The sequence below is a fragment of the Salvelinus namaycush genome, chromosome 41, assembly GCF_016432855.1.
Source record: "Salvelinus namaycush isolate Seneca chromosome 41, SaNama_1.0, whole genome shotgun sequence".
NCBI lineage: Eukaryota > Metazoa > Chordata > Actinopteri > Salmoniformes > Salmonidae > Salvelinus > Salvelinus namaycush.
Window position 1 is genome coordinate 20,023,494 of NC_052347.1, and position 26,901 is coordinate 20,050,394.

The following is a 26,901-nucleotide window of genomic DNA, read 5'->3' on the forward strand; positions in this document are numbered from 1 at the left end:
GCCTCTGGTCTGATGAAACAAAAATAGAACTGTTGGCCATAATGACCATCATCATGTTTGGAGGAAAAAGGGAGAGGCTTGCAAGCCGAAGAACACCATCCCAACCGTGAAGCACGTTGTGGGGGTGCTTTGCTGCAGGAGGGACTGGTGCATCACAAATCGATGGCATCATGCGGTAGGAAAATGATGTGGATATATTGAAGACATCAGTCAGGAAGTTAAAGCTTGGTCACAAATGGGTCTTCCAAATGGACAATGACCCCAAGCATACTTCCAAAGTTGTGGCAAAATGGCTTACAAAGTCAAGGTATTGGAGTGGCCATCACAAAGCCCTGACCTCAATGCCATAGAAAATTTGTGGGCAGAATTGAAAAAGCGTGTGCGAGCAAGGAGGCCTACAAACCTGACTCAGTTACACCAGCTCTGTCAGGAGGAATGGGCGAAAATTCACCCAACTTATTGTGGGAAGCTTGTGGAAGGCTACCTGAAACATTTGACCCAAGTTAAACAATTTTAAAGGCAACGCTACCAAATACTAATTGAGTGTATGTAAACTTCTGACCCACTGAGAATGTGATGTAAGAAATAAAAGCTGAAATAAATCATTCTCTCTACTATTATTCTGACATTTCACATTCTTAAAATAAAGTGGTGATCCTAACTGACCTAAGACAGGGATTTTTAATTGGATTAAATGTCAGGAATTGTGAAAACTGAGTTTAAATGTATTTTGCTAAGGTGTATCTAAACTTCCGACTTCAACTGTATATCTCTATTATATTTTAAATGACCATTCCCATTCCCCAACCATTCTACCTCTCTTCACACTTTCTCAATGCCTCTGTTTTTGACCCCAGATGAGGATGAGTGTAATCCTCCTAGTGATTACTATGACGATGACCCTGTAACACCACAAATCTGTGGTGAGAATGCAGCATGCATCAACACTGAAGGAAGCTTCTACTGTCAATGTGCTCTTGGGTTCAGATCATCATCACAGCGGATGAACTTCACAGCTGCCTCACCTGAAAAATGTATAGGTAAACAACTCTCTTTTTTAGTTACCTTATAGCATTTCTATACATTGCAGTCCTGGCCAGAGAACACAGCACTGCTGCAATTTTGGAATCCATACACTTATTCACTATAGTGACTATACTGTACTGAACAAAATATAAACGCAACATGCAAAAATTTAAAATAATTTACTGAGTTACAGTTCATATAAGGAAATCAATCAATTGAAATAAATAAATTAGACCATTATCTATGGATTTCACATGACTGGGAATACAGATATGAATCTGTTGGTCACAGATACCTTTAAAAAGGAAGGGGCGTGGATCAGAAACCAGTCAGTATCTGAAGTGGCCACCATTTGCCTCATGCAGCGCAACACATCTCCTTCACATAGAGTTGATCAGCTGTTGATTGTGGCCTGTGGAATGTTGTCCCACTCCTCTTCAATGACTGTGTGAAGTTGATGAATATTGATCGGAACTGGAACACGCTGTCGCACACGTCGATCCAGAGCATTCCAAACATGCTCAACATGTCTGGTGAGTATGCAGGCCATGAAAGAACTGGGACATTTTCAGCTTCAAGGAATTGTGTACAGATCCTTGCGACATGGGGCTGTGCATTATCATGCTGAAACATAAGGTGATGGCGGCTGATGAAGGGCACGTCAATGGGTCTCTGGATCTCGTCACTGTATCTCTGTGCATTCAAATTGTCATAGATTAAATGCAATTGTGTTCGTTGTCCATAGCTTATGCCTGCCCATACAATAACCCCACCGCCACCATCGGGTCACTCTGTTCACAACGTTGACATTAGCAAACCACTCGCCCACACAACGCCATACATGCTGTCTGCGATCGCTATGCCGGTTTGAAGTACTGCCAAATTCTCTAAAACAACATTGGAGGCGGATTTTGGTAGAGAAATTAACACCAGCTCTGGTGGACATTCCTGAAGTCAATTGCACGCTCCCTCAAAACTTGAGAAATCTGTGGCATTGTGTTGTGTGACAAAACTGCACATTTTAGAGTGGCCTTTTATTGTCCGCAGTACAAGGTGCACCTGTGTAATGATCATGCTGTATAATCAGCTTCTTGATATGCCGGATTATCTTGGCAAAGGAGAAATGCTCACTAACAAGGATGTAAACAAATTTGTACACAACATTTCAGCTCATGAAACATGGGACCAACAGTTACATGTTGCGTTTAAATTTTTGTCCAGTGTATATTCTACGTTTGCATTTGAGGTGTGACTGACTATTCCTTTCTCTGTGCCTCAAGACATCAACGAGTGTTTGGAGAATAAGGACACCTGTTGTCCCAATGCCGAGTGTCACAATGTGTTAGGGTCCTACTCCTGCATCTGCAATGAGGGGTTTGTCTCCAGTACTGGAGCGGAAAGTTTTACATTTGGCCAAAGAGCCACGTGTGAAGGTAAGATGCCAAAGAAAACTGGTGATAACACTAAATATCAAAAGATGTGTACATCCAGAGAGCATATCAGGCATATACAGGATGTCATCATGTATGAAATGGTGAGAGTTTCCTTTTCCTAATGGTGTTTTTTACCCACATGTAGATAGAAACGAGTGTGTGGACGACAGCACAATTTGCGGGAAGCATACACAGTGCGTCAACATTAAAATTCTATAAATAAAAAAATGTAAATCATGATTTCCGAAAAGAAAAGTTTGCTCAGCCACAAATAGGACAGGCTGCCTTCTCTTGCCTTCTCATATAATGAGAAGATTTGGTTGAAAAGTTTGTTTTTAAATACCTCACCAACGTCTCTCTACCTCACTGTCCATACCCCTGACACAGGAAGCAGCAGATTTTACAGCGTTCCTAAAACAGCTGCCAGGAAATGGAACCTATGATGTCACCATCAGGGTATCTATTCAATAGGCCAGGTCCCAGATCTGTTTGCGCTGTCTTGCCAACCGCTATGGTCATTGTCACGCCATTGGCACAAAACAGATCTGGGACCAGGCTATCTATTCAGGGGCTGGTTAACAGTGGGACCAGGGTCGGTACCCTTTTGCCTACATACTGTATAGCCAACAGTACCACGTTGTTCACACACTAGTGAAAGTTCTGAAGCTGTGATCAACCACCTCAGACTGGTGTTAGAGTGTCACTTTCCATTGTGGACAGCAAGGAGCTCTCATTTTAAGATCTTTTTTCCATCAAGAAAGTCATCAAAACGTAATCTATGCAGTGCAGTTTATCAGCTATATGGTGGTGCTGCTGTAATGCTTGACATGATGCAACAGTTCTGTTTATTTTTGCAACGCAACACTTCATTGGTTGCAGAGCAACAGCTTGTGTTTTATAAGGGGATGTGGTTATGAGAGGGTGGTTTTCAGGTTGAGTTAAATATATTCTGCTTTATAAAAGGCTGGCGTAGAGTAAGAGAGCAAGGAAGTCACAGAGCGAGCTGTGAAGAGATGATCTACACTAGATATTAGATCATTTTGATATCTTGTAATGACTTTTGATTGATTCTGCTCCAACTAAAACAGTTTGGGTATGTTATGTTATAGGAACAGTATGTCATATTCTTTATATTTTATGTGACTATGTGGGTCAAAAAACACTTGTTTTCATTTTCCGTTTGCAAAAAGTTTTCATGGGGTGTGCCCTAATGAACACAACCATTTCCTCCCCCGATGCTGCGCCGGCTCCAGTCAGGCCTCTGGTCTGGTCCAGGTCAGGTAGTAGTTGAGACAGGCAGCCCATGTTTGAGGGTTGTCTCGATTGTTTGAGCCTTTAGAAGAAACACAATAAAAAACAAATAGATCCGAAATAAAGCCCAAACATTTGTCTAATATATTCATCCTCTGCATGAACAGGAAAAGGGGTGAGGAGACAACAGGATGAGCTGGACTCGTGCCAAGATCATATCTATTGGCCTGTGAGTGGCTCGCTAGCATATAAAGGGACCTGTGTGGAGTTGTGTGTGTTGGATGGCTAGAGGAGGACCTTTGGGACAGAATGAACTGGTCTGTGAAGTGAATGTACATTGACCCATAATAACCACTCCAAGATCAGTGACAACCACTTACACACTGGCAAAAACTGGTTGAATCAACCTGTTTCCATGTCATTTCAACCAAAAAAACTGATAGGTTTGCAAAATTCATCAACGTAAGGGAATTTGGTATTTTTATCACCTAACTTTTACCTAAATCCAATGACGGAGGGTGAAAATTTTGTGGTGATGTCAGGTTGAATTCACATTCAATTCAGTTAGTGACAGCTTCAACCAAATGTAAATCCAAACTAGACGTTGAAACTGATGTCCTGTGCCCAGGGGTTATGCATTACAATCAGTCAGGCTATTTTGGTGAACAAGCCTATTTTTCTAAGTCTGGGGTAATATGATGAAGCAAGAAGGGTAAACTCAAAGGGTAAAACAGAAGGGCGAACTTTAATCTGACATGACATCTGACATGACAATTTGACATGAATTAGGGTTTTTCGTGTATTTAGTGAAATGTTTTATTTTTCCTTGGTACTGTAGCCCACCCTCACTGACTGGCTTTAACGTCAGCTCTGAATAAAGTCTGTGGTGGACTATTTATACATCTGTGCTCCACTTCTTCTCTAGTAGGATCCAGAACATGTACAGCAGGCTAAATACTATTGTAATCCCATGTATAAGAACTACATTATCTAAAGCAAAGGCTTTGTGTACATACTCATTGTGAGTGTGAGGAAGTACATCTGCCCACTAAGCTATTCTTTGTGTTTTATGTACTGTAAGAAAGTTATGTGGGGAAATGAGCTACACTAGATTAATTATTGGCAGTGATTATTTTGTAAGGGATAAATGGTTGGTTATCAAAATGTTTTTTAGGCCCCACCTGCTCAAATATCTCAAAACTGCATCTCTTTAATCACATTCCTTTTCTCTGCATTAGTTCACAGTATCATTTGACGGTGTAACTTAGCCAGAGTTCACTCATCACTACCATAAGAATCCTTGGCACCTAAGGGCAGTACGTACAACAGACCCACACTAGGAATCTTGATGAATTCTTTGATCCATTGTTGGCACCACTAAAGTCTTTCCCAGGTCAGATTCTAGTCACACCAAGGTCACAGTACAGTAAAACTGCTGCTCCTCCCTGGACACCAGAATGAAACCAGTCAAGGCCATGCCATGCCAGTTGTCTGTCACCACTAGGTCCACAGGTCACCAGAGCTCCATGCCTGTGCTATTGTTTAGGAGCGAGGAACACTGATGTATTCCAGATGGCCGTCCTCACCCATCACCCAAATGTCCTCACCCCAAGTCCCAAATTAGACAGAGCTATACTTGTATGAACAGACCCTGTATACAGTTATTGGGAGCTAAGAGTTATAAGATGGGAGGTAAGGACCCATTAGCATTAGTTAGTATATACACTGAATGTACAAAACATTAGGAACACCTGATCTTTCCATGACATCGACTGACCAGGTGAATCCAGGTGAAAGCTAAGCTCCCTTATTGATGCCACCTGTTAAATCCACTTCAATCAGTGTAGATGAAGGGAGGAGACAGGTTCATGAATGATTTTCAACCTTGAGACAATTGAGAAATGTATTATGTATGTCTGTCATTCAGAAGGTGAATGGGCAGACAAAAGATTTAAGTGCTTTTGAATGGGGTACGGTAGTAGGTGCCAGGTGCACCAGTTTGAGTGTGTCAAGAACTGCAATGCTGCTGGGTTTTTCACGCTGATTCGTTTCCTGTGTGTATCAAGAATGGTCCACCACCCAAAGGACATCCAGCCAACTTCACCCAAATTTGGGAAGCATTGGGTCAAGATTGGCCAGCATCCCTGTGGAATGCTTTCAACACCTTGTAGAGTCCATGCCCCGGGGAATTCAGGGCTGTTCTGAGAGCAAAACGGGGTGCAAATCAAGATTAGGAAGGTGTGTAAAATAATTATTTAGTATGTTTTTTTATTTTTTACAACACAAAACATACACATACAAACAACAACATTACAAAACATCATTACATCACACCTGCCCAGACACACATGCTCACACCCCATCTCCAGCGCTGCATCACTCTCGCCTCAAACTGCACCACTTTGTTTCTCTCCGTCGCCCACACACTTTCAACATTTAAATAATAAAGCATTTCACCTTTCCATTGTGTTAACAATGGAGGATTGGTTGATTTCCAGTTTTTAAATATATGTTTTTTCAAGATGATTGACCAAAAAAGTATAGTCCAACCCATTGAGTACCTCATTGCACCCTCATATGCCATGTCTTGAAATATGCAGACTGAAAACTTTTGGACTTTAGATCATTCCCAGAAGGCATGTATTATTGAGTCATTGTTAGATTTACAAGACTCTGCCATTGAGCTGTAGAATTTGTGAATGTTGTCTCTTGTATAATACATTCTATACATTAGTTTAGTTTATACTGGATTAAGCATACATTTTTGTTAACTGTAATGTAGTTAGTTATGTTCCAACATTTCCTCCAACTTGTGCCAATATCAGTTCTTTTTAAGTCTTGGTTCCAATAGTTTTTTTTTTTTTAAGAGATTGGATAGTTGGAAAGGCTCTCTGCAAGGTTTTGTATATCACAAAATAGGATTCCCTCAACATTACTCTGACGTCCAAAAGATTCGGTAAAATATACATTTTAAGTTGCATCTTTTTGAAAATATCTACATTGGTCAATCCAAAATTGCTTTTAATGCTGTCATGGAAATAAATGTATTTCCTAGTCATTTTGTTGATCACTGCTCTTTAGGGTTCCATGATCTCTCTCTCTCTCTCTCTCTAAAGGAATAAAGACATTTCAAATGTCATATTATGGATATATACTGTGTTGTAATGATGTGCAAATAGTTTCCTCCCCCTCTCTATGTCTTTCTTTCTGTCTACAACCTTGTTTTCCACTTCCTCCACTCTATCAAACTGTGTGGCCTAAATGGAATCAGACATGAAGGAGTCTGGGTTGTGAGACTGTTCATTGTTATACAGAACACTGCTTGGACACACTCCCATAGGCTGTGGTTGTCTATTAATGGTGGTGATGACAAATATATGGTTCTCTCCTTTTTGTCTTTGAGCAGATGGCGTCTGTTCATACTGATAACAATGTAACAATGTAGTGTAATATACAAAACTCCCAGTGGAATCCACTAACAATGGACATTAAAAACAAGTCATTTTCTTTCTGTGCGTAAATCAAATGTTATGATTTAAAGTCATGGAACCCTAAAGAGCAGAGATCATAAATGAAACAGCAGCAGTTGCCCCCTCCTCGTCCTCCAACCTCATTTCGCTCCCTCACTGTCTCAGGGGCGTGACTCAACACCAGCGGCTCAACTGAAACTCTGCCCAGAAACCTCTTAGTATGCCAGTGAGCCAGACACAGCCCAGACCACCACAGCCAAACACACAGGGTGGAAGAGAAGGAGAGTGAGTGAGAGACACAGAGTTCTAGGCAAGTGATGAGAGCACAGTGACTACTTGTCATTTTATCTCTCATTTGGTGATGTCAGCAGAGCTCAATCTACTAGACAGAAGCTTGACTGAGTTGATGGATATGGGTGCCATTTTTCTTCAGTAAAACAACCCTGAGAAGTTTGGAGAAACTCCTGAGAAAAAGAGAAGCCGGATCTTTATCACACTTTTGAATAGACCGTTCAGATAGGGGCAGAGTTTCAGCCCTGGTCTAATCTTGTGCGTTGTGATTCTCATAGTGAGATTATTCTTCACCATGACAGGCAGACTGCATCTCCTGATTCTGGGTGAGTCCTTTTTGTAAACTGTTTACACAGAAGTCATGTTGCCATGGAGAAGGTTGTGTGTTTGGGAGAGAAAGCACTAAATCAGACAGTGTTTATGTTTGGTCGGGATGGTTAGATGAAGAGTAAAGTAAAAGACATGTGGCTGTTGAACTTGAAGAGGCAAATCCTAACTTTAATTGAATTTTCACTTAGTCTCCCATTGATATCAAAGCATAACTAAGTGATCATTTGACTTAAATTAGGATTTGCCTGAAATGCTAACGTGCAAATTCATTGGCAGGTCATCATGATCAGGGTCCCACAGGAGGTCACTACAGGGTTGAACACCTCTCAGCTTAGCCTGCTCCAAGATCTGTTCTTACTGTCTTGACAACCCCTATGGTCATGATCACATGCCAAACACAAACAGATCTGGGATCAGGCTACTCTCAGATTGCATTAGACATAATTTCTGACATAAGCTGAAACTACATTTAGGAACAACTGAAAAATGTTATTAAGTAAAGCGGAATGGTGGAGTTGTCATATAAAGTACCCAATTGTCATACTTAAGGAAAATTAAAGGTACCTTTATAGAATATTACTCAAGTAAAAGTGAAAGTCAGCCAGTAAAATACTACTTGAGTAAAAGTCTAAAAGTATTTGGTTTTAAATGTACTTAAGTATCAAAAGTAAATGTATACATCCTTTCACATTCCTTATATTATGCAAACCAGACGGCACAATTTTCTTGTTTTAAGAATGTATGGTTAGCCAGGGGCACACTCCAACACTCAGACATCATGTACAAACAAAGCATTTGTGCTTAGTGAGTCCGCCAGACAGTAGGGATGACCAGGGATGTTCTCTTGATAAGGGTGTAAATTGGAACATTTTCCTGTCCTGCTAAGCATTCAAAATGTAAAGAGTACTTTAGGGTGTGAAGGAAAATGTATGGAGTAAAAAGTACATTATTTTCTTTAGGAATGTAGTGAAGTAAAAGTAAAAGTTGTCAAAAATATACATAGTGAAGTACAGATACACCAAAATCTACTTAAGTAGTACTTTAAAGTATTTTTACTTAAGTACTTTACACCAGTGTGAGTTATTTGAATCCTTTGTATTGAAATGAGTCAGATGACAGCAGAAATGTATCTCGTTCTTCTCAGTAATTGCAGGTTTAATGATATAGTGGTTTAATCACAACAATTGAGAACATCTCTAAGACATACGGTGGGGGGAGAGCACAGCAAGTCCCTTTGAGATATTTGAGACGACAACGTGCCATTGTGTGTGCCAAGGTTGGAATCCATTTAAAATCCTGTTAATAGCCTGTTGAAATTGTTCAGTTGTTCAGTTTATTGCAACTATTTTACATGTGGCTAATAGATCTGTCTTGCTTCCTTGTGGAATCCCTTTTACGGCATTAGCGTTTATAACTTATTTCCAGTAAATGGAAAATCAGGAAGTACTTTTTACTGGTTCATTGAGTAAGACAGAGCAATAGGGACACAGCTCTTAATATGGAAACAATGACACTCATCAGAACTGAATGGAACCTAAAGGACAGACCGTTGTCATAACACTGAATGACTTCTGGGAATCTGAGGACTAAAAGCCTGAAGGAGCACATTCAGAGGAATTAGCAGTAGACAGAGAGACAGCCAGAGAGAGACACTCTCCCTATCTTCATCCTAGACTCTGGGTCCCTCTCCCTAAAGAGACCCTCTGTTCCTCGGCCTTTAACAGTGGTATTTATACTCTGTGATCTCCCCTGAAGCACCCCACAGTCTGATAACAGTCACACCCACTCCGCCTCACCCATATTGTCTTTGAAACGCACACATGTGCATGCACACACACGCTCACACACACACACACACAAACACAAAAACATGCACACGTATGCACACACATACACTGTATATCCTTGTTGCCATGACATCACAGCAAGGTGATAACATTCAGTGTGATGTCTCGCTGCCGTGAAGAAGACAGGAAGTCTTTGATGACACGTTGCAAGGGGTGGCTAATTGAGGTGAGGCGACTATCCCTCTTTAGGTGCATTTGGTTAGTTAGTGTCTCAATGGCTGAAACCTTTAGAAGTATCAAATAAAATAAAATGTTATTGGTCGCGTACATATTTTTTGCAGATGTTATTGGGGTGTAGCGAAATGCTTGCAGTAATATCTGACAATACACAACAATTCACACAAATCTAAAAAGTAAAATAATGGAATTAAGAAATATAGAAATATTAGGACGAGCAATGTTGGAGTACGGAGTATATGTATATAAAACAGTATGTAAAGTGACCAGTGTTCCATTATTAAAGTGACGAGTGTTCCATGACTATGTACATAGGGCAGCAGCCTCTAAGGTGCATGGTAGAGTAACCAGGTGGTAGCCGTCTAGTGACAGTGATTAAAGTTCAGGGCAAGGTATTGGACGGTGGCCAGCTAGTGGTGACTATTTAACAGTCTCATGGCCTTGCGATAGAAGCTGTTTTTCAGCCTCTCAGTTCCAGCTTTGATGCACCTGTACTTACCTCGCCTTCTGGATGGTTGCGGGGTGAACAGGCCGTGGCTCGGGTGGCTGAGGTCCATGATGGTCTTCCTGGCCTTCCTGTGACACCGGGTACTGTAGATGTCCTAGAGGCCAGGCAGTATGCCCCGGGAAATACATTGGGCAGACCACACTACCCTCTGGAGAGCCCTGTCTTTGCGGACGGTGCAGTTGCCGTAACAAGCGGTGATACAGCCCGACAGGATGCTCTCAATGGTGCATCTGTAAAAGTTTGTGAGGGTCTTATGGGCCAAGCCGAATTTGTGTGGGTGGACCATTTCAGATTGTCAGTGATGTGTGCGCCAAGGACTTTGAAGCTTTTCACCTTCTCCACTGCGGTCCCGTCGATGTGGATGGGGGAATGCTCCCTCTGCTGTCCACAATCAGCTCCTTTGTTTTGTTGAAGTTGATGGACAGATTATTTTCCTGGCACCACTCCCCCAGGGCCCTCAGCCCTTTCCCTGTAGGCTGTCTCGTCATTGTTGGTAATCAGGCCTACCACTGTTTTGTCGTCTGCAAATGAACGTGACGAACATGACCACGCAGTCATGGGTGAACAGGGAGTACACAAGGGGGCTGATCGCGCACCCTTGTCATGCCCCTGTGTTGAGGATCAGCGTACTGGAGGTGTTGTTGCCTACTTTCACCACCTGGGGGCAGCCCATCAGGAAGTCCAGGACACAGTTGCGCAGGGCGGGGTTCAGACCCAGGTCCTCAAGCTTAATGATGAGTTTGGAGGGTACTATGGTGTTGAAGGTTGAGCTGTAGTCAATGAACAGCATTCTTACATAAGTCATTGTCCAGATGGGATAGTGCAGTGTGCAGTGAGATGGTGATTGCATCATCTGTGGATCTATTGAGGCGGTATGCGAAATGCAGTGTGTCTAGGGTGTCAGGTGAGGTATGATCCTTAACTAGCCTCTCAAAGCACTTCATGATGACAGAACTGAGATAGGGAGAGGTTGAATATGTCCGTAAACACTCCAGCCAGCTGGTCTGTGCATGCTCTGAGGATGCGGCTAGGGATGACGTCTGGGCTGGCAGCCTTGCGAGGGTTAGCATGCTTAAATGTTTTACTCACATAGGCCACAGAGAACGAGAGCTTACAGTCCACGGCACTGTGTTTCCCTTGAAGCGGGCAAAGGTGTTTAGCTTGTCAGGTAGCAAGATGTCGGTGTCCGGTGGCTGGTTTTCCCTTTATAATCCGTGATTGTCTGGAGTCCCTGCCACATAGGTCTCGTGTCTGAGCTGTTCAATTGCGACTTCACTTTGTCTCTGTACTGACGTTTTGCCTGTTTGAATGCCATACGGAGGGCATAACTGGACTGTTTGTACTCAACTATATTCCCAGTCACCTTGCCATGGTCAAATGCGGTGGTTTTGCAAGAATGCTGCCATCTATCCACAGTTTTAATAGTCACAGTGGGAACAACATCCCCTATGCACTGCCTGATGAACTCAGTCACCGTGTCAGTGTATACGTCAATGTTATTCACAGAAGCAACCCGGAACATTTCTCTGTCCGCGTGATCAAAACAATCTTGAAGCATGGATTCCGATTGGTCACACCAGCACTGAATAGTCCTTACCATGGCTACTTCCTGTTTTAGTTTCTACCTATAGGAAGGGAGGAGCAGGATGGAGGCGTGATCTGATTTAGGCCGGGAAGGGCCTTGTAGCCATCCCAGAAGGGAGAGTAGCAATGGTCGAGAGTTTTTGAAGCTCGCGTGACGCAGATGATGTGTTGATAAAACTTCAGTAGTGCTTTCGTCAGATTTGTTTTATTAAAGTCCCCAGCTACAATAAATGCGGCCTCAGGATATGCGGTTTCCAGTCTGCACAAAGTCCAGTGTAGTTCCTTGAGAGCCGTCATGGTATCAGCTTGAGGGGGAATATACATGGCTGTGATGATGACCGTGGAGAATTCTCTCTGGAGGTAATGCAGACTGCATTTGATTGTGAGGAATTCTAGGTCGGGTGAACAAAAGGACTTGAGTTCCTGTACATTACCACAATCATACCATGAGTAGTTAATCATACACATCTGCCTTTCTTTTTCCCGGAGAGTTCTTTATTCCTGTCTGCGCGATGTACAGCTGGCTGTATGGACAGGGACAGTATGGAAGGAGATCCTCGCCCTGACCTTGTCTACTTTATTGTCCAGGCACTGAACATTAGCGAGTAATATACTCGGAAGCAGTGGGTGGTATTAACGCCTCCACCGGCCAGCATCTTGGAGCAGTCACTGGGATAAGTGGAATTGCCTTGGGGGGTAAGAACAAAGGATCAAATTCAGGAAAGTTGTTTTCTTGCAAAAATGCTTGTGAGTTACCGCCGCTTTAATGTTCAAAAGTTATTTCTGGCTGTATGTAATAATGCAAAGGATGTTCTGCGCTAATAAGGTGAGAAATAACATAAAAAGGAGCCATGAACAGGGCGACCATGTCTATCAGCGCCATCTTGAAAGCTATGCAAGGGGAAATAGATTATAAGCCTTGAGAGGCACCTAAGGGTAGAATAATGACAAGCCATGATGTCAACTGTCACACTCTGGCAAAACAGTTATCTGTGGAGGGAAAACACGGTAGATCCATTCTGCTACTCAGTTCAATGGTAGCAGCTGGAAAGTTAGTGTCAGTCTGGTTGGCAGATGGAGTGGAGGAGGATAAATGGAGGGTTGTGAAGGGAGAGAACAAAGCTACTGTATCAGAGAACATTGTTTGACAGATGATTCCTCAATGAAATGTTACACTATTTAAAAACGTTTTGTCTTCATATTTTTTACTAGTTAGAGTGAAACAGAGAGCACCATCAATGTGGAACTTAAACAGTGCCTACACATCGTTTTACATTTACATTTACATTTAAGTCATTTAGCAGACGCTCTTATCCAGAGCGACTTACAAATTGGTGCATTCACCTTATGATATCCAGTGGAACAGCCACTTTACAATAGTGCATCTAAATCTGTTAAGGGGGGGGGGGGGGGTTACAAGGATTACTTTATCCTATCCTAGGTATTCCTTAAAGAGGTGGGGTTTCAGGTGTCTCCGGAAGGTGGTGATTGACTCCGCTGTCCTGGCGTCGTGAGGGAGTTTGTTCCAACATTGGGGTGCCAGAGCAGCGAACAGTTTTGACTGGGCTGAGTGGGAACTGTACTTCCTCAGAGGTAGGGAGGCGAGCAGGCCAGAGGTGGATGAACGCAGTGCCCTTGTTTGGGTGTAGGGCCTGATCAGAGCCTGAAGGTACGGAGCTCCGTAGGCAAGCACCATGGTCTTGTAGCGGATGCGAGCTTCAACTGGAAGCCAGTGGAGAGAGCGGAGGAGCGGGGTGACGTGAGAGAACTTGGGAAGGTTGAACACCAGACGGGCTGCGGCGTTCTGGATGAGTTGTAGGGGTTTAATGGCACAGGCAGCCCAGCCAACAGCGAGTTGCAGTAATCCAGACGGGAGATGACAAGTGCCTGGATTAGGACCTGCGCCGTTTCCCTGTGTGAGGCAGGGTCGTACTCTGCGGATGTTGTAGAGCATGAACCTACAGGAACGGGCCACCGCCTTGATGTTAGTTGAGAACGACAGGGTGTTGTCCAGGATCACGCCAAGGTTCTTAGCGCTCTGGGAGGAGGACACAATGGAGTTGTCAACCGTGATGGCGAGATCATGGAACGGGCAGTCCTTCCCCGGGAGGAAGAGCAGCTCCGTCTTGCCGAGGTTCAGCTTGAGGTGGTGATCCGTCATCCACACTGATATGTCTGCCAGACATGCAGAGATGCGATTCGCCACCTGGTTATCAGAAGGGGGAAAGGAGAAGATTAATTGTGTGTCGTCTGCATAGCAATGATAGGAGAGACCATGTGAGGTTATGACAGAGCCAAGTGACTTGGTGTATAGCGAGAATAGGAGAGGGCCTAGAACAGAGCCCTGGGGGACACCAGTGGTGAGAGCACGTGGTGAGGAGACAGATTCTCGCCACGCCACCTGGTAGGAGCGACCTGTCAGGTAGGACGCAATCCAAGCGTGGGCCGCGCCGGAGATGCCCAACTCGGAGAGGGTGGAGAGGAGGATCTGATGGTTCACAGTATCAAAGGCAGCCGATAGGTCTAGAAGGATGAGAGCAGAGGAGAGAGAGTTAGCTTTAGCAGTGCGGAGCGCCTCCGTGACACAGAGAAGAGCAGTCTCAGTTGAATGACTAGTCTTGAAACCTGACTGATTTGGATCAAGAAGGTCATTCTGAGAGAGATAGCAGGAGAGCTGGCCAAGGATGGCACGTTCAAGAGTTTTGGAGAGAAAAGAAAGAAGGGATACTGGTCTGTAGTTGTTGACATCGGAGGGATCGAGTGTAGGTTTTTTCAGAAGGGGTGCAACTCTCGCTCTCTTGAAGACGGAAGGGACGTAGCCAGCGGTCAAGGATGAGTTGATGAGCGAGGTGAGGTAAGGGAGAAGGTCTCCGGAAATGGTCTGGAGAAGAGAGGAGGGGATAGGGTCAAGCGGGCAGGTTGTTGGGCGGCCGGCCGTCACAAGACGCGAGATTTCATCTGGGGAGAGAGGGGAGAAAGAGGTCAAAGCACAGGGTAGGGCAGTGTGAGCAGAACCAGCGGTGTCGTTTGACTTAGCAAACGAGGATCGGATGTCGTCAACCTTCTTTTCAAAATGGTTGACGAAGTCATCCGAAGAGAGGGAGGAGGGGGGGGGGGGGGGGGGGAGGAGGATTCAGGAGGGAGGAGAAGGTGGCAAAGAGCTTCCTAGGGTTAGAGGCAGATGCTTGGAATTTTAGAAGACTCTCTCTGTGACCACAACATTCCACACTACTGCTGCCTCTTCTCTCCACTCATTACCACAATGGACTGACTACCCATTCACTATCATACAGACTCAGGAGGTTTACAGTCATTATCACATAGTCCCATGCCAAGTGATGGCTTCCTGGTAAAGAGGAAATGGTCACCTCCGGACAGCCGTGTGCAATTCAGGGGTTATTATGGGCATATCCTGTGAGCACAGTTGCCATAGGAACAATCTGCTGAAATCCAGATAGGGGGTATACCTTTTTGAACAGAGAGAGATAAACCTTTAAACCTTTACAAACTATTGCTGTAAGTTTCTGTTCCTGAAACCTCTCCAACTGATTAATGTTACAACCTTACAATCATAGTAAAAGGTTGGTTCTACAAAAGTAGTTTTGTCATGTACTTGTCAATATTACACATGTTCCCGGGCATTCCCCCAATACCATTAATGTTCTGTGCTATCCAGGATCCTTGGGACGTCCCTACCATATTAAATTTGAAATGTAAAAAGGTAAGGGGGAAGGTTAGGGTAAGGTGAGGGTTACGGTTAGGGTTAGGCTTTAGGGTAGGGATGTTCCAAGTATCCAGGATAGCACTGACCATATGATAATGGGACAACTTATTGGAGAATCTGCCTGTTGCTTCCTCTGCAGCTCTTCACCTTGCCCCGCTGATGGAACATGTATCAGGCTGTCCCCCAGGATTCTCGAAAATTGAGAAAGATTGCATCGGTATGTACATGTCTGTCTTGTATGATATCTTCTATATACAGTTGAAGTCGTTTACATACACTTAGGTTGGAGTCATTAAAACTCGTTTTTCAACCACTCCATAAATTTCTTGTTAACAAACTATTGTTTTGGCAAGTCAGTTAGGACATCTACTTTATGCATGACACAAGTAATTTTTCCAACAACTGTTTACAGATTATTTCACTTATAATTCACTGTATCACAATTCCAGTGGGTGAGAAGTTTACATACACTAAGTTGACTGTGCCTTTAAACAGCTTGGAAAATTCCAGAAAATGTTGTCATGGCTTTAGAAGCTTCTGATAGACTAATTGACATATTTTGAGTCAATTGGAGGTGTACCTGTGGATGTATTTCAAGGCCTACCTTCAAACTCAGTGCCTCTTTGCTTGACATCATGGGAAAATCAAAAGAAATCAGCCAAGACCCCAGAAAAAAAACTTGTAGACCTCCACAAGTCTGGTTCATCCTTGGGAGCAAATTCCAAACGCCTGAAGGTACCACGTTCATCTGTACAAACAATAGTATGCAAGTATAAACATCATGGGACAACACAGCCGTCATACCGCTCAGGAAGGAGACGAGTTCTGTCTCCTAGAGATGAACGTACTTTGGTGCTAAAAGTGCAAATCAATTTCAGAACAACAGCAAAGGACCTTGTGAAGATGCTGGAGGAAACAGGTACAAAAGTATCTATATGCACAGTAAAAACAAGTTCTATATCGGCATAACCTCAAAGGCCGTTCAGCAAGGAAGAAGCCACTGCTCCAAAACCGTCATAAAAAGCCAGACTACCGTTTGCAACTGCACATGGGGACAAACATTGTACTTTTTGGAGAAATGGCCTCTGGTCTGATGAAACAAAAATAGAACTGTTGGCCATAATGACCATCATCATGTTTGGAGGAAAAAGGGAGAGGCTTGCAAGCCGAAGAACACCATCCCAACCGTGAAGCACGTTGTGGGGGTGCTTTGCTGCAGGAGGGACTGGTGCATCACAAATCGATGGCATCATGCGGTAGGAAAATGATGTGGATATATTGAAGACATCAGTCAGGAAGTTAAAGCTTGGTCACAAATGGGTCTTCCAAATGGACAATGACCCCAAGCATACTTCCAAAGTTGTGGCAAAATGGCTTACAAAGTCAAGGTATTGGAGTGGCCATCACAAAGCCCTGACCTCAATGCCATAGAAAATTTGTGGGCAGAATTGAAAAAGCGTGTGCGAGCAAGGAGGCCTACAAACCTGACTCAGTTACACCAGCTCTGTCAGGAGGAATGGGCGAAAATTCACCCAACTTATTGTGGGAAGCTTGTGGAAGGCTACCTGAAACATTTGACCCAAGTTAAACAATTTTAAAGGCAACGCTACCAAATACTAATTGAGTGTATGTAAACTTCTGACCCACTGAGAATGTGATGTAAGAAATAAAAGCTGAAATAAATCATTCTCTCTACTATTATTCTGACATTTCACATTCTTAAAATAAAGTGGTGATCCTAACTGACCTAAGACAGGGATTTTTAATTGGATTAAATGTCAGGAATTGTGAAAACTGAGTTTAAATGTATTTTGCTAAGGTGTATCTAAACTTCCGACTTCAACTGTATATCTCTATTATATTTTAAATGACCATTCCCATTCCCCAACCATTCTACCTCTCTTCACACTTTCTCAATGCCTCTGTTTTTGACCCCAGATGAGGATGAGTGTAATCCTCCTAGTGATTACTATGACGATGACCCTGTAACACCACAAATCTGTGGTGAGAATGCAGCATGCATCAACACTGAAGGAAGCTTCTACTGTCAATGTGCTCTTGGGTTCAGATCATCATCACAGCGGATGAACTTCACAGCTGCCTCACCTGAAAAATGTATAGGTAAACAACTCTCTTTTTTAGTTACCTTATAGCATTTCTATACATTGCAGTCCTGGCCAGAGAACACAGCACTGCTGCAATTTTGGAATCCATACACTTATTCACTATAGTGACTATACTGTACTGAACAAAATATAAACGCAACATGCAAAAATTTAAAATAATTTACTGAGTTACAGTTCATATAAGGAAATCAATCAATTGAAATAAATAAATTAGACCATTATCTATGGATTTCACATGACTGGGAATACAGATATGAATCTGTTGGTCACAGATACCTTTAAAAAGGAAGGGGCGTGGATCAGAAACCAGTCAGTATCTGAAGTGGCCACCATTTGCCTCATGCAGCGCAACACATCTCCTTCACATAGAGTTGATCAGGCTGTTGATTGTGGCCTGTGGAATGTTGTCCCACTCCTCTTCAATGACTGTGTGAAGTTGATGAATATTGATCGGAACTGGAACACGCTGTCGCACACGTCGATCCAGAGCATTCCAAACATGCTCAACATGTCTGGTGAGTATGCAGGCCATGAAAGAACTGGGACATTTTCAGCTTCAAGGAATTGTGTACAGATCCTTGCGACATGGGGCTGTGCATTATCATGCTGAAACATAAGGTGATGGCGGCTGATGAAGGGCACGTCAATGGGTCTCTGGATCTCGTCACTGTATCTCTGTGCATTCAAATTGTCATAGATTAAATGCAATTGTGTTCGTTGTCCATAGCTTATGCCTGCCCATACAATAACCCCACCGCCACCATCGGGTCACTCTGTTCACAACGTTGACATTAGCAAACCACTCGCCCACACAACGCCATACATGCTGTCTGCGATCGCTATGCCGGTTTGAAGTACTGCCAAATTCTCTAAAACAACATTGGAGGCGGATTTTGGTAGAGAAATTAACACCAGCTCTGGTGGACATTCCTGAAGTCAATTGCACGCTCCCTCAAAACTTGAGAAATCTGTGGCATTGTGTTGTGTGACAAAACTGCACATTTTAGAGTGGCCTTTTATTGTCCGCAGTACAAGGTGCACCTGTGTAATGATCATGCTGTATAATCAGCTTCTTGATATGCCGGATTATCTTGGCAAAGGAGAAATGCTCACTAACAAGGATGTAAACAAATTTGTACACAACATTTCAGCTCATGAAACATGGGACCAACAGTTACATGTTGCGTTTAAATTTTTGTCCAGTGTATATTCTACGTTTGCATTTGAGGTGTGACTGACTATTCCTTTCTCTGTGCCTCAAGACATCAACGAGTGTTTGGAGAATAAGGACACCTGTTGTCCCAATGCCGAGTGTCACAATGTGTTAGGGTCCTACTCCTGCATCTGCAATGAGGGGTTTGTCTCCAGTACTGGAGCGGAAAGTTTTACATTTGGCCAAAGAGCCACGTGTGAAGGTAAGATGCCAAAGAAAACTGGTGATAACACTAAATATCAAAAGATGTGTACATCCAGAGAGCATATCAGGCATATACAGGATGTCATCATGTATGAAATGGTGAGAGTTTCCTTTTCCTAATGGTGTTTTTTACCCACATGTAGATAGAAACGAGTGTGTGGACGACAGCACAATTTGCGGGAAGCATACACAGTGCGTCAACATTAAAATTCTATAAATAAAAAAATGTAAATCATGATTTCCGAAAAGAAAAGTTTGCTCAGCCACAAATAGGACAGGCTGCCTTCTCTTGCCTTCTCATATAATGAGAAGATTTGGTTGAAAAGTTTGTTTTTAAATACCTCACCAACGTCTCTCTACCTCACTGTCCATACCCTGACACAGGAAGCAGCAGATTTTACAGCGTTCCTAAAACAGCTGCCAGGAAATGGAACCTATGATGTCACCATCAGGGTATCTATTCAATAGCCAGGTCCCAGATCTGTTTGCGCTGTCTTGCCAACCGCTATGGTCATTGTCACGCCATTGGCACAAACAGATCTGGGACCAGGCTATCTATTCAGGGGCTGGTTAACAGTGGGACCAGGGTCGGTACCCTTTTGCCTACATACTGTATAGCCAACAGTACCACGTTGTTCACACACTAGTGAAAGTTCTGAAGCTGTGATCAACCACCTCAGACTGGTGTTAGAGTGTCACTTTCCATTGTGGACAGGCAAGGAGCTCTCATTTTAAGATCTTTTTTCCATCAAGAAAGTCATCAAAACGTAATCTATGCAGTGCAGTTTATCAGCTATATGGTGGTGCTGCTGTAATGCTTGACATGATGCAACAGTTCTGTTTATTTTTGCAACGCAACACTTCATTGGTTGCAGAGCAACAGCTTGTGTTTTATAAGGGGATGTGGTTATGAGAGGGTGGTTTTCAGGGTTGAGTTAAATATATTCTGCTTTATAAAAGGCTGGCGTAGAGTAAGAGAGCAAGGAAGTCACAGAGCGAGCTGTGAAGAGATGATCTACACTAGATATTAGATCATTTTGATATCTTGTAATGACTTTTGATTGATTCTGCTCCAACTAAAACAGTTTGGGTATGTTATGTTATAGGAACAGTATGTCATATTCTTTATATTTTATGTGACTATGTGGGTCAAAAACACTTGTTTTCATTTTCCGTTTGCAAAAAGTTTTCATGGGGTGTGCCCTAATGAACACAACCATTTCCTCCCCCGATGCTGCGCCGGCTCCAGTCAGGCCTCTGGTCTGGTCCAGGTCAGGTAGTAGTTGAGACAGGCAGCCCATGTTTGAGGGTTGTCTCGATTGTTTGAGCCTTTAGAAGAAACACAATAAAAAACAAATAGATCCGAAATAAAGCCCAAACATTTGTCTAATATATTCATCCTCTGCATGAACAGGAAAAGGGGTGAGGAGACAACAGGATGAGCTGGAACCGTGCCAAGATCATATCTATTGGCCTGTGATTGGCTCGCTAGCATATAAAGGGACTGTGTGGAATTGTGTGTGTTGGATGGCTAGAGGAGGACCTTTGGGACAGAATGAACTGGTCTGTGAAGTGAATGTACATTGACCCATAATAACCACTCCAAGATCAGTGACAACCACTTACACACTGGGCAAAAACTGGTTGAATCAACACTGTTTCCATGTCATTTCAACCAAAAAAACTGATTAGGTTTGCAAAAATTCATCAACGTAAGGGAATTTGGTATTTTTATCACCTAACTTTTAACCTAAATCCAATGACAGGGTGAAATTTGTGGTTGATTTCAGGTTGAATTCACATTCAATTCAAGTTAGTTGACAGCTCAACCAAATGTAAATCCAAACTAGACGTTGAACTGATGTCTGTGCCCAGTGGTTATGCATTACAATCAGTCAGGCTATTTTGGTGAACAAGCCTATTTTTCTAAGTCTGGGGTAATATGATGAAGCAAGAAGGGTAAACTCAAAGGGTAAAACAGAAGGGCGAACTTTAATCTGACATGACATCTGACATGACATTTGACATGAATTAGGGTTTTCGTGTATTTAGTGAAATGTTTTATTTTTCCTTGGTACTGTAGCCCACCCTCACTGACTGGCTTTAACGTCAGCTCTGAATAAAGTCTGTGGTGGACTATTTATACATCTGTGCTCCACTTCTTCTCTAGTAGGATCCAGAACATGTACAGCAGGCTAAATACTATTGTAATCCCATGTATAAGAACTACATTATCTAAAGCAAAGGCTTTGTGTACATACTCATTGTGAGTGTGAGGAAGTACATCTGCCCACTAAGCTATTCTTTGTGTTTTTATGTACTGTAAGAAAGTTATGTGGGGAAATGAGCTACACTAGATTAATTATTGGCAGTGATTATTTTGTAAGGGATAAATGGTTGGTTATCAAAATGTTTTTTAGGCCCCACCTGCTCAAATATCTCAAAACTGCATCTCTTTAATCACATTCCTTTTCTCTGCATTAGTTCACAGTATCATTTGACGGTGTAACTTAGCCAGAGTTCACTCATCACTACCATAAGAATCCTTGGCACCTAAGGGCAGTACGTACAACAGACCCACACTAGGAATCTTGATGAATTCTTTGATCCATTGTTGGCACCACTAAAGTCTTTCCCAGGTCAGATTCTAGTCACACCAAGGTCACAGTACAGTAAAACTGCTGCTCCTCCCTGGACACCAGAATGAAACCAGTCAAGGCCATGCCATGCCAGTTGTCTGTCACCACTAGGTCCACAGGTCACCAGAGCTCCATGCCTGTGCTATTGTTTAGGAGCGAGGAACACTGATGTATTCCAGATGGCCGTCCTCACCCATCACCCAAATGTCCTCACCCCAAGTCCCAAATTAGACAGAGCTATACTTGTATGAACAGACCCTGTATACAGTTATTGGGAGCTAAGAGTTATAAGATGGGAGGTAAGGACCCATTAGCATTAGTTAGTATATACACTGAATGTACAAAACATTAGGAACACCTGATCTTTCCATGACATCGACTGACCAGGTGAATCCAGGTGAAAGCTAAGCTCCCTTATTGATGCCACCTGTTAAATCCACTTCAATCAGTGTAGATGAAGGGAGGAGACAGGTTCATGAATGATTTTCAACCTTGAGACAATTGAGAAATGTATTATGTATGTCTGTCATTCAGAAGGTGAATGGGCAAGACAAAAGATTTAAGTGCTTTTGAATGGGGTACGGTAGTAGGTGCCAGGTGCACCAGTTTGAGTGTGTCAAGAACTGCAATGCTGCTGGGTTTTTCACGCTGATTCGTTTCCTGTGTGTATCAAGAATGGTCCACCACCCAAAGGACATCCAGCCAACTTCACCCAAATTTGGGAAGCATTGGGTCAAGATTGGCCAGCATCCCTGTGGAATGCTTTCAACACCTTGTAGAGTCCATGCCCCGGGGAATTCAGGCTGTTCTGAGAGCAAAACGGGGTGCAAATCAAGATTAGGAAGGTGTGTAAAATAATTATTTAGTATGTTTTTTTATTTTTTACAACACAAAACATACACATACAAACAACAACATTACAAAACATCCATTACATCACACCTGCCCAGACACACATGCTCACACCCCCATCTCCAGCGCTGCATCACTCTCGCCTCAAACTGCACCACTTTGTTTCTCTCCGTCGCCCACACACTTTCAACATTTAAATAATAAAGCATTTCACCTTTCCATTGTGTTAACAATGGAGGATTGGTTGATTTCCAGTTTTTAAATATATGTTTTTTCAAGATGATTGACCAAAAAAGTATAGTCCAACCCATTGAGTACCTCATTGCACCCTCATATGCCATGTCTTGAAATATGCAGACTGAAAACTTTTGGACTTTAGATCATTCCCAGAAGGCATGTATTATTGAGTCATTGTTAGATTTACAAGACTCTGCCATTGAGCTGTAGAATTTGTGAATGTTGTCTCTTGTATAATACATTCTATACATTAGTTTAGTTTATACTGGATTAAGCATACATTTTTGTTAACTGTAATGTAGTTAGTTATGTTCCAACATTTCCTCCAACTTGTGCCAATATCAGTTCTTTTTAAGTCTTGGTTCCAATAGTTTTTTTTTTTTAAGAGATTGGATAGTTGGAAAGGCTCTCTGCAAGGTTTTGTATATCACAAAATAGGATTCCCTCAACATTACTCTGACGTCCAAAAGATTCGGTAAAATATACATTTTAAGTTGCATCTTTTTGAAAATATCTACATTGGTCAATCCAAAATTGCTTTTAATGCTGTCATGGAAATAAATGTATTTCCTAGTCATTTTGTTGATCACTGCTCTTTAGGGTTCCATGATCTCTCTCTCTCTCTCTCTCTAAAGGAATAAAGACATTTCAAATGTCATATTATGGATATATACTGTGTTGTAATGATGTGCAAATAGTTTCCTCCCCCTCTCTATGTCTTTCTTTCTGTCTACAACCTTGTTTTCCACTTCCTCCACTCTATCAAACTGTGTGGCCTAAATGGAATCAGACATGAAGGAGTCTGGGTTGTGAGACTGTTCATTGTTATACAGAACACTGCTTGGACACACTCCCATAGGCTGTGGTTGTCTATTAATGGTGGTGATGACAAATATATGGTTCTCTCCTTTTTGTCTTTGAGCAGATGGCGTCTGTTCATACTGATAACAATGTAACAATGTAGTGTAATATACAAAACTCCCAGTGGAATCCACTAACAATGGACATTAAAAACAAGTCATTTTCTTTCTGTGCGTAAATCAAATGTTATGATTTAAAGTCATGGAACCCTAAAGAGCAGAGATCATAAAATGAAACAGCAGCAGTTGCCCCCTCCTCGTCCTCCAACCTCATTTCGCTCCCTCACTGTCTCAGGGGCGTGACTCAACACCAGCGGCTCAACTGAAACTCTGCCCAGAAACCTCTTAGTATGCCAGTGAGCCAGACACAGCCCAGACCACCACAGCCAAACACACAGGGTGGAAGAGAAGGAGAGTGAGTGAGAGACACAGAGTTCTAGGCAAGTGATGAGAGCACAGTGACTACTTGTCATTTTATCTCTCATTTGGTGATGTCAGCAGAGCTCAATCTACTAGACAGAAGCTTGACTGAGTTGATGGATATGGGTGCCATTTTTCTTCAGTAAAACAACCCTGAGAAGTTTGGAGAAACTCCTGAGAAAAAAGAGAAGCCGGATCTTTATCACACTTTTGAATAGACCGTTCAGATAGGGGCAGAGTTTCAGCCCTGGTCTAATCTTGTGCGTTGTGATTCTCATAGTGAGATTATTCTTCACCATGACAGGCAGACTGCATCTCCTGATTCTGGGTGAGTCCTTTTTGTAAACTGTTTACACAGAAGTCATGTTGCCATGGAGAAGGTTGTGTGTTTGGGAGAGAAAGCACTAAATCAGACAGTGTTTATGTTTGGTCGGGATGGTTAGATGAAGAGTAAAGTAAAAGACATGTGGCTGTTGAACTTGAAGAGGCAAATCCTAACTTTAATTGAATTTTCACTTAGTCTCCCATTGATATCAAAGCATAACTAAGTGATCATTTGACTTAAATTAGGATTTGCCTGAAATGCTAACGTGCAAATTCATTGGCAGGTCATCATGATCAGGGTCCCACAGGAGGTCACTACAGGGTTGAACACCTCTCAGCTTAGCCTGCTCCAAGATCTGTTCTTACTGTCTTGACAACCCCTATGGTCATGATCACATGCCAAACACAAACAGATCTGGGATCAGGCTACTCTCAGATTGCATTAGACATAATTTCTGACATAAGCTGAAACTACATTTAGGAACAACTGAAAAATGTTATTAAGTAAAGCGGAATGGTGGAGTAAGGAAAATTAAAGGTACCTTTATAGAATATTACTCAAGTAAAAGTGAAAGTCAGCCAGTAAAATACTACTTGAGTAAAAGTCTAAAAGTATTTGGTTTTAAATGTACTTAAGTATCAAAAGTAAATGTATACATCCTTTCACATTCCTTATATTATGCAAACCAGACGGCACAATTTTCTTGTTTTAAGAATGTATGGTTAGCCAGGGGCACACTCCAACACTCAGACATCATGTACAAACAAAGCATTTGTGCTTAGTGAGTCCGCCAGACAGTAGGGATGACCAGGGATGTTCTCTTGATAAGGGTGTAAATTGGACCATTTTCCTGTCCTGCTAAGCATTCAAAATGTAAAGAGTACTTTAGGGTGTGAAGGAAAATGTATGGAGTAAAAAGTACATTATTTTCTTTAGGAATGTAGTGAAGTAAAAGTAAAAGTTGTCAAAAATATACATAGTGAAGTACAGATACACCAAAAATCTACTTAAGTAGTACTTTAAAGTATTTTTACTTAAGTACTTTACACCAGTGTGAGTTATTTGAATCCTTTGTATTGAAATGAGTCAGATGACAGCAGAAATGTATCTCGTTCTTCTCAGTAATTGCAGGTTTAATGATATAGTGGTTTAATCACAACAATTGAGAACATCTCTAAGACATACGGTGGGGGGAGAGCACAGCAAGTCCCTTTGAGATATTTGAGACGACAACGTGCCATTGTGTGTGCCAAGGTTGGAATCCATTTAAAATCCTGTTAATAGCCTGTTGAAATTGTTCAGTTGTTCAGTTTATTGCAACTATTTTACATGTGGCTAATAGATCTGTCTTGCTTCCTTGTGGAATCCCTTTTACGGCATTAGCGTTTATAACTTATTTCCAGTAAATGGAAAATCAGGAAGTACTTTTTACTGGTTCATTGAGTAAGACAGAGCAATAGGGACACAGCTCTTAATATGGAAACAATGACACTCATCAGAACTGAATGGAACCTAAAGGACAGACCGTTGTCATAACACTGAATGACTTCTGGGAATCTGAGGACTAAAAGCCTGAAGGAGCACATTCAGAGGAATTAGCAGTAGACAGAGAGACAGCCAGAGAGAGACACTCTCCCTATCTTCATCCTAGACTCTGGGTCCCTCTCCCTAAAGAGACCCTCTGTTCCTCGGCCTTTAACAGTGGTATTTATACTCTGTGATCTCCCCTGAAGCACCCCACAGTCTGATAACAGTCACACCCACTCCGCCTCACCCATATTGTCTTTGAAACGCACACATGTGCATGCACACACACGCTCACACACACACACACAAACACAAAAACATGCACACGTATGCACACACATACACTGTATATCCTTGTTGCCATGACATCACAGCAAGGTGATAACATTCAGTGTGATGTCTCGCTGCCGTGAAGAAGACAGGAAGTCTTTGATGACACGTTGCAAGGGGTGGCTAATTGAGGTGAGGCGACTATCCCTCTTTAGGTGCATTTGGTTAGTTAGTGTCTCAATGGCTGAAACCTTTTCTGTCAAATTCTTTAGAATTTAGAAGTATCAAATAAAATAAAATGTTATTGGTCGCGTACATATTTTTTGCAGATGTTATTGGGGTGTAGCGAAATGCTTGCAGTAATATCTAACAATACACAACAATTCACACAAATCTAAAAAGTAAAATAATGGAATTAAGAAATATAGAAATATTAGGACGAGCAATGTTGGAGTACGGAGTATATGTATATAAAACAGTATGTAAAGTGACCAGTGTTCCATTATTAAAGTGACGAGTGTTCCATGACTATGTACATAGGGCAGCAGCCTCTAAGGTGCATGGTAGAGTAACCAGGTGGTAGCCGT

At 42.4% G+C, this 26,901-nt stretch overlaps 1 protein-coding gene across 2 annotated transcripts in view; it reads left to right on the top strand.

The window, feature by feature from the left end:
• Positions 1-26,901, top strand: part of LOC120034529 (adhesion G protein-coupled receptor E1-like) — a 59,442-nt gene that overhangs the window by 9,368 nt on the left and 23,173 nt on the right. Inside the window, exons 3-7 of one of the 2 annotated variants that reach the window (XM_038981121.1) lie at positions 858-1,040; positions 2,307-2,459; positions 15,781-15,858; positions 17,580-17,762; positions 19,030-19,182. In XM_038981121.1, coding sequence (XP_038837049.1) covers positions 858-1,040; positions 2,307-2,459; positions 15,781-15,858; positions 17,580-17,762; positions 19,030-19,182 — 750 coding nt within the window. Of the gene's footprint in view, positions 1-857; positions 1,041-2,306; positions 2,460-7,652; positions 7,798-15,780; positions 15,859-17,579; positions 17,763-19,029; positions 19,183-26,901 lie in introns of those variants that run through there. The other variant, XM_038981122.1, reaches the window with a different exon arrangement.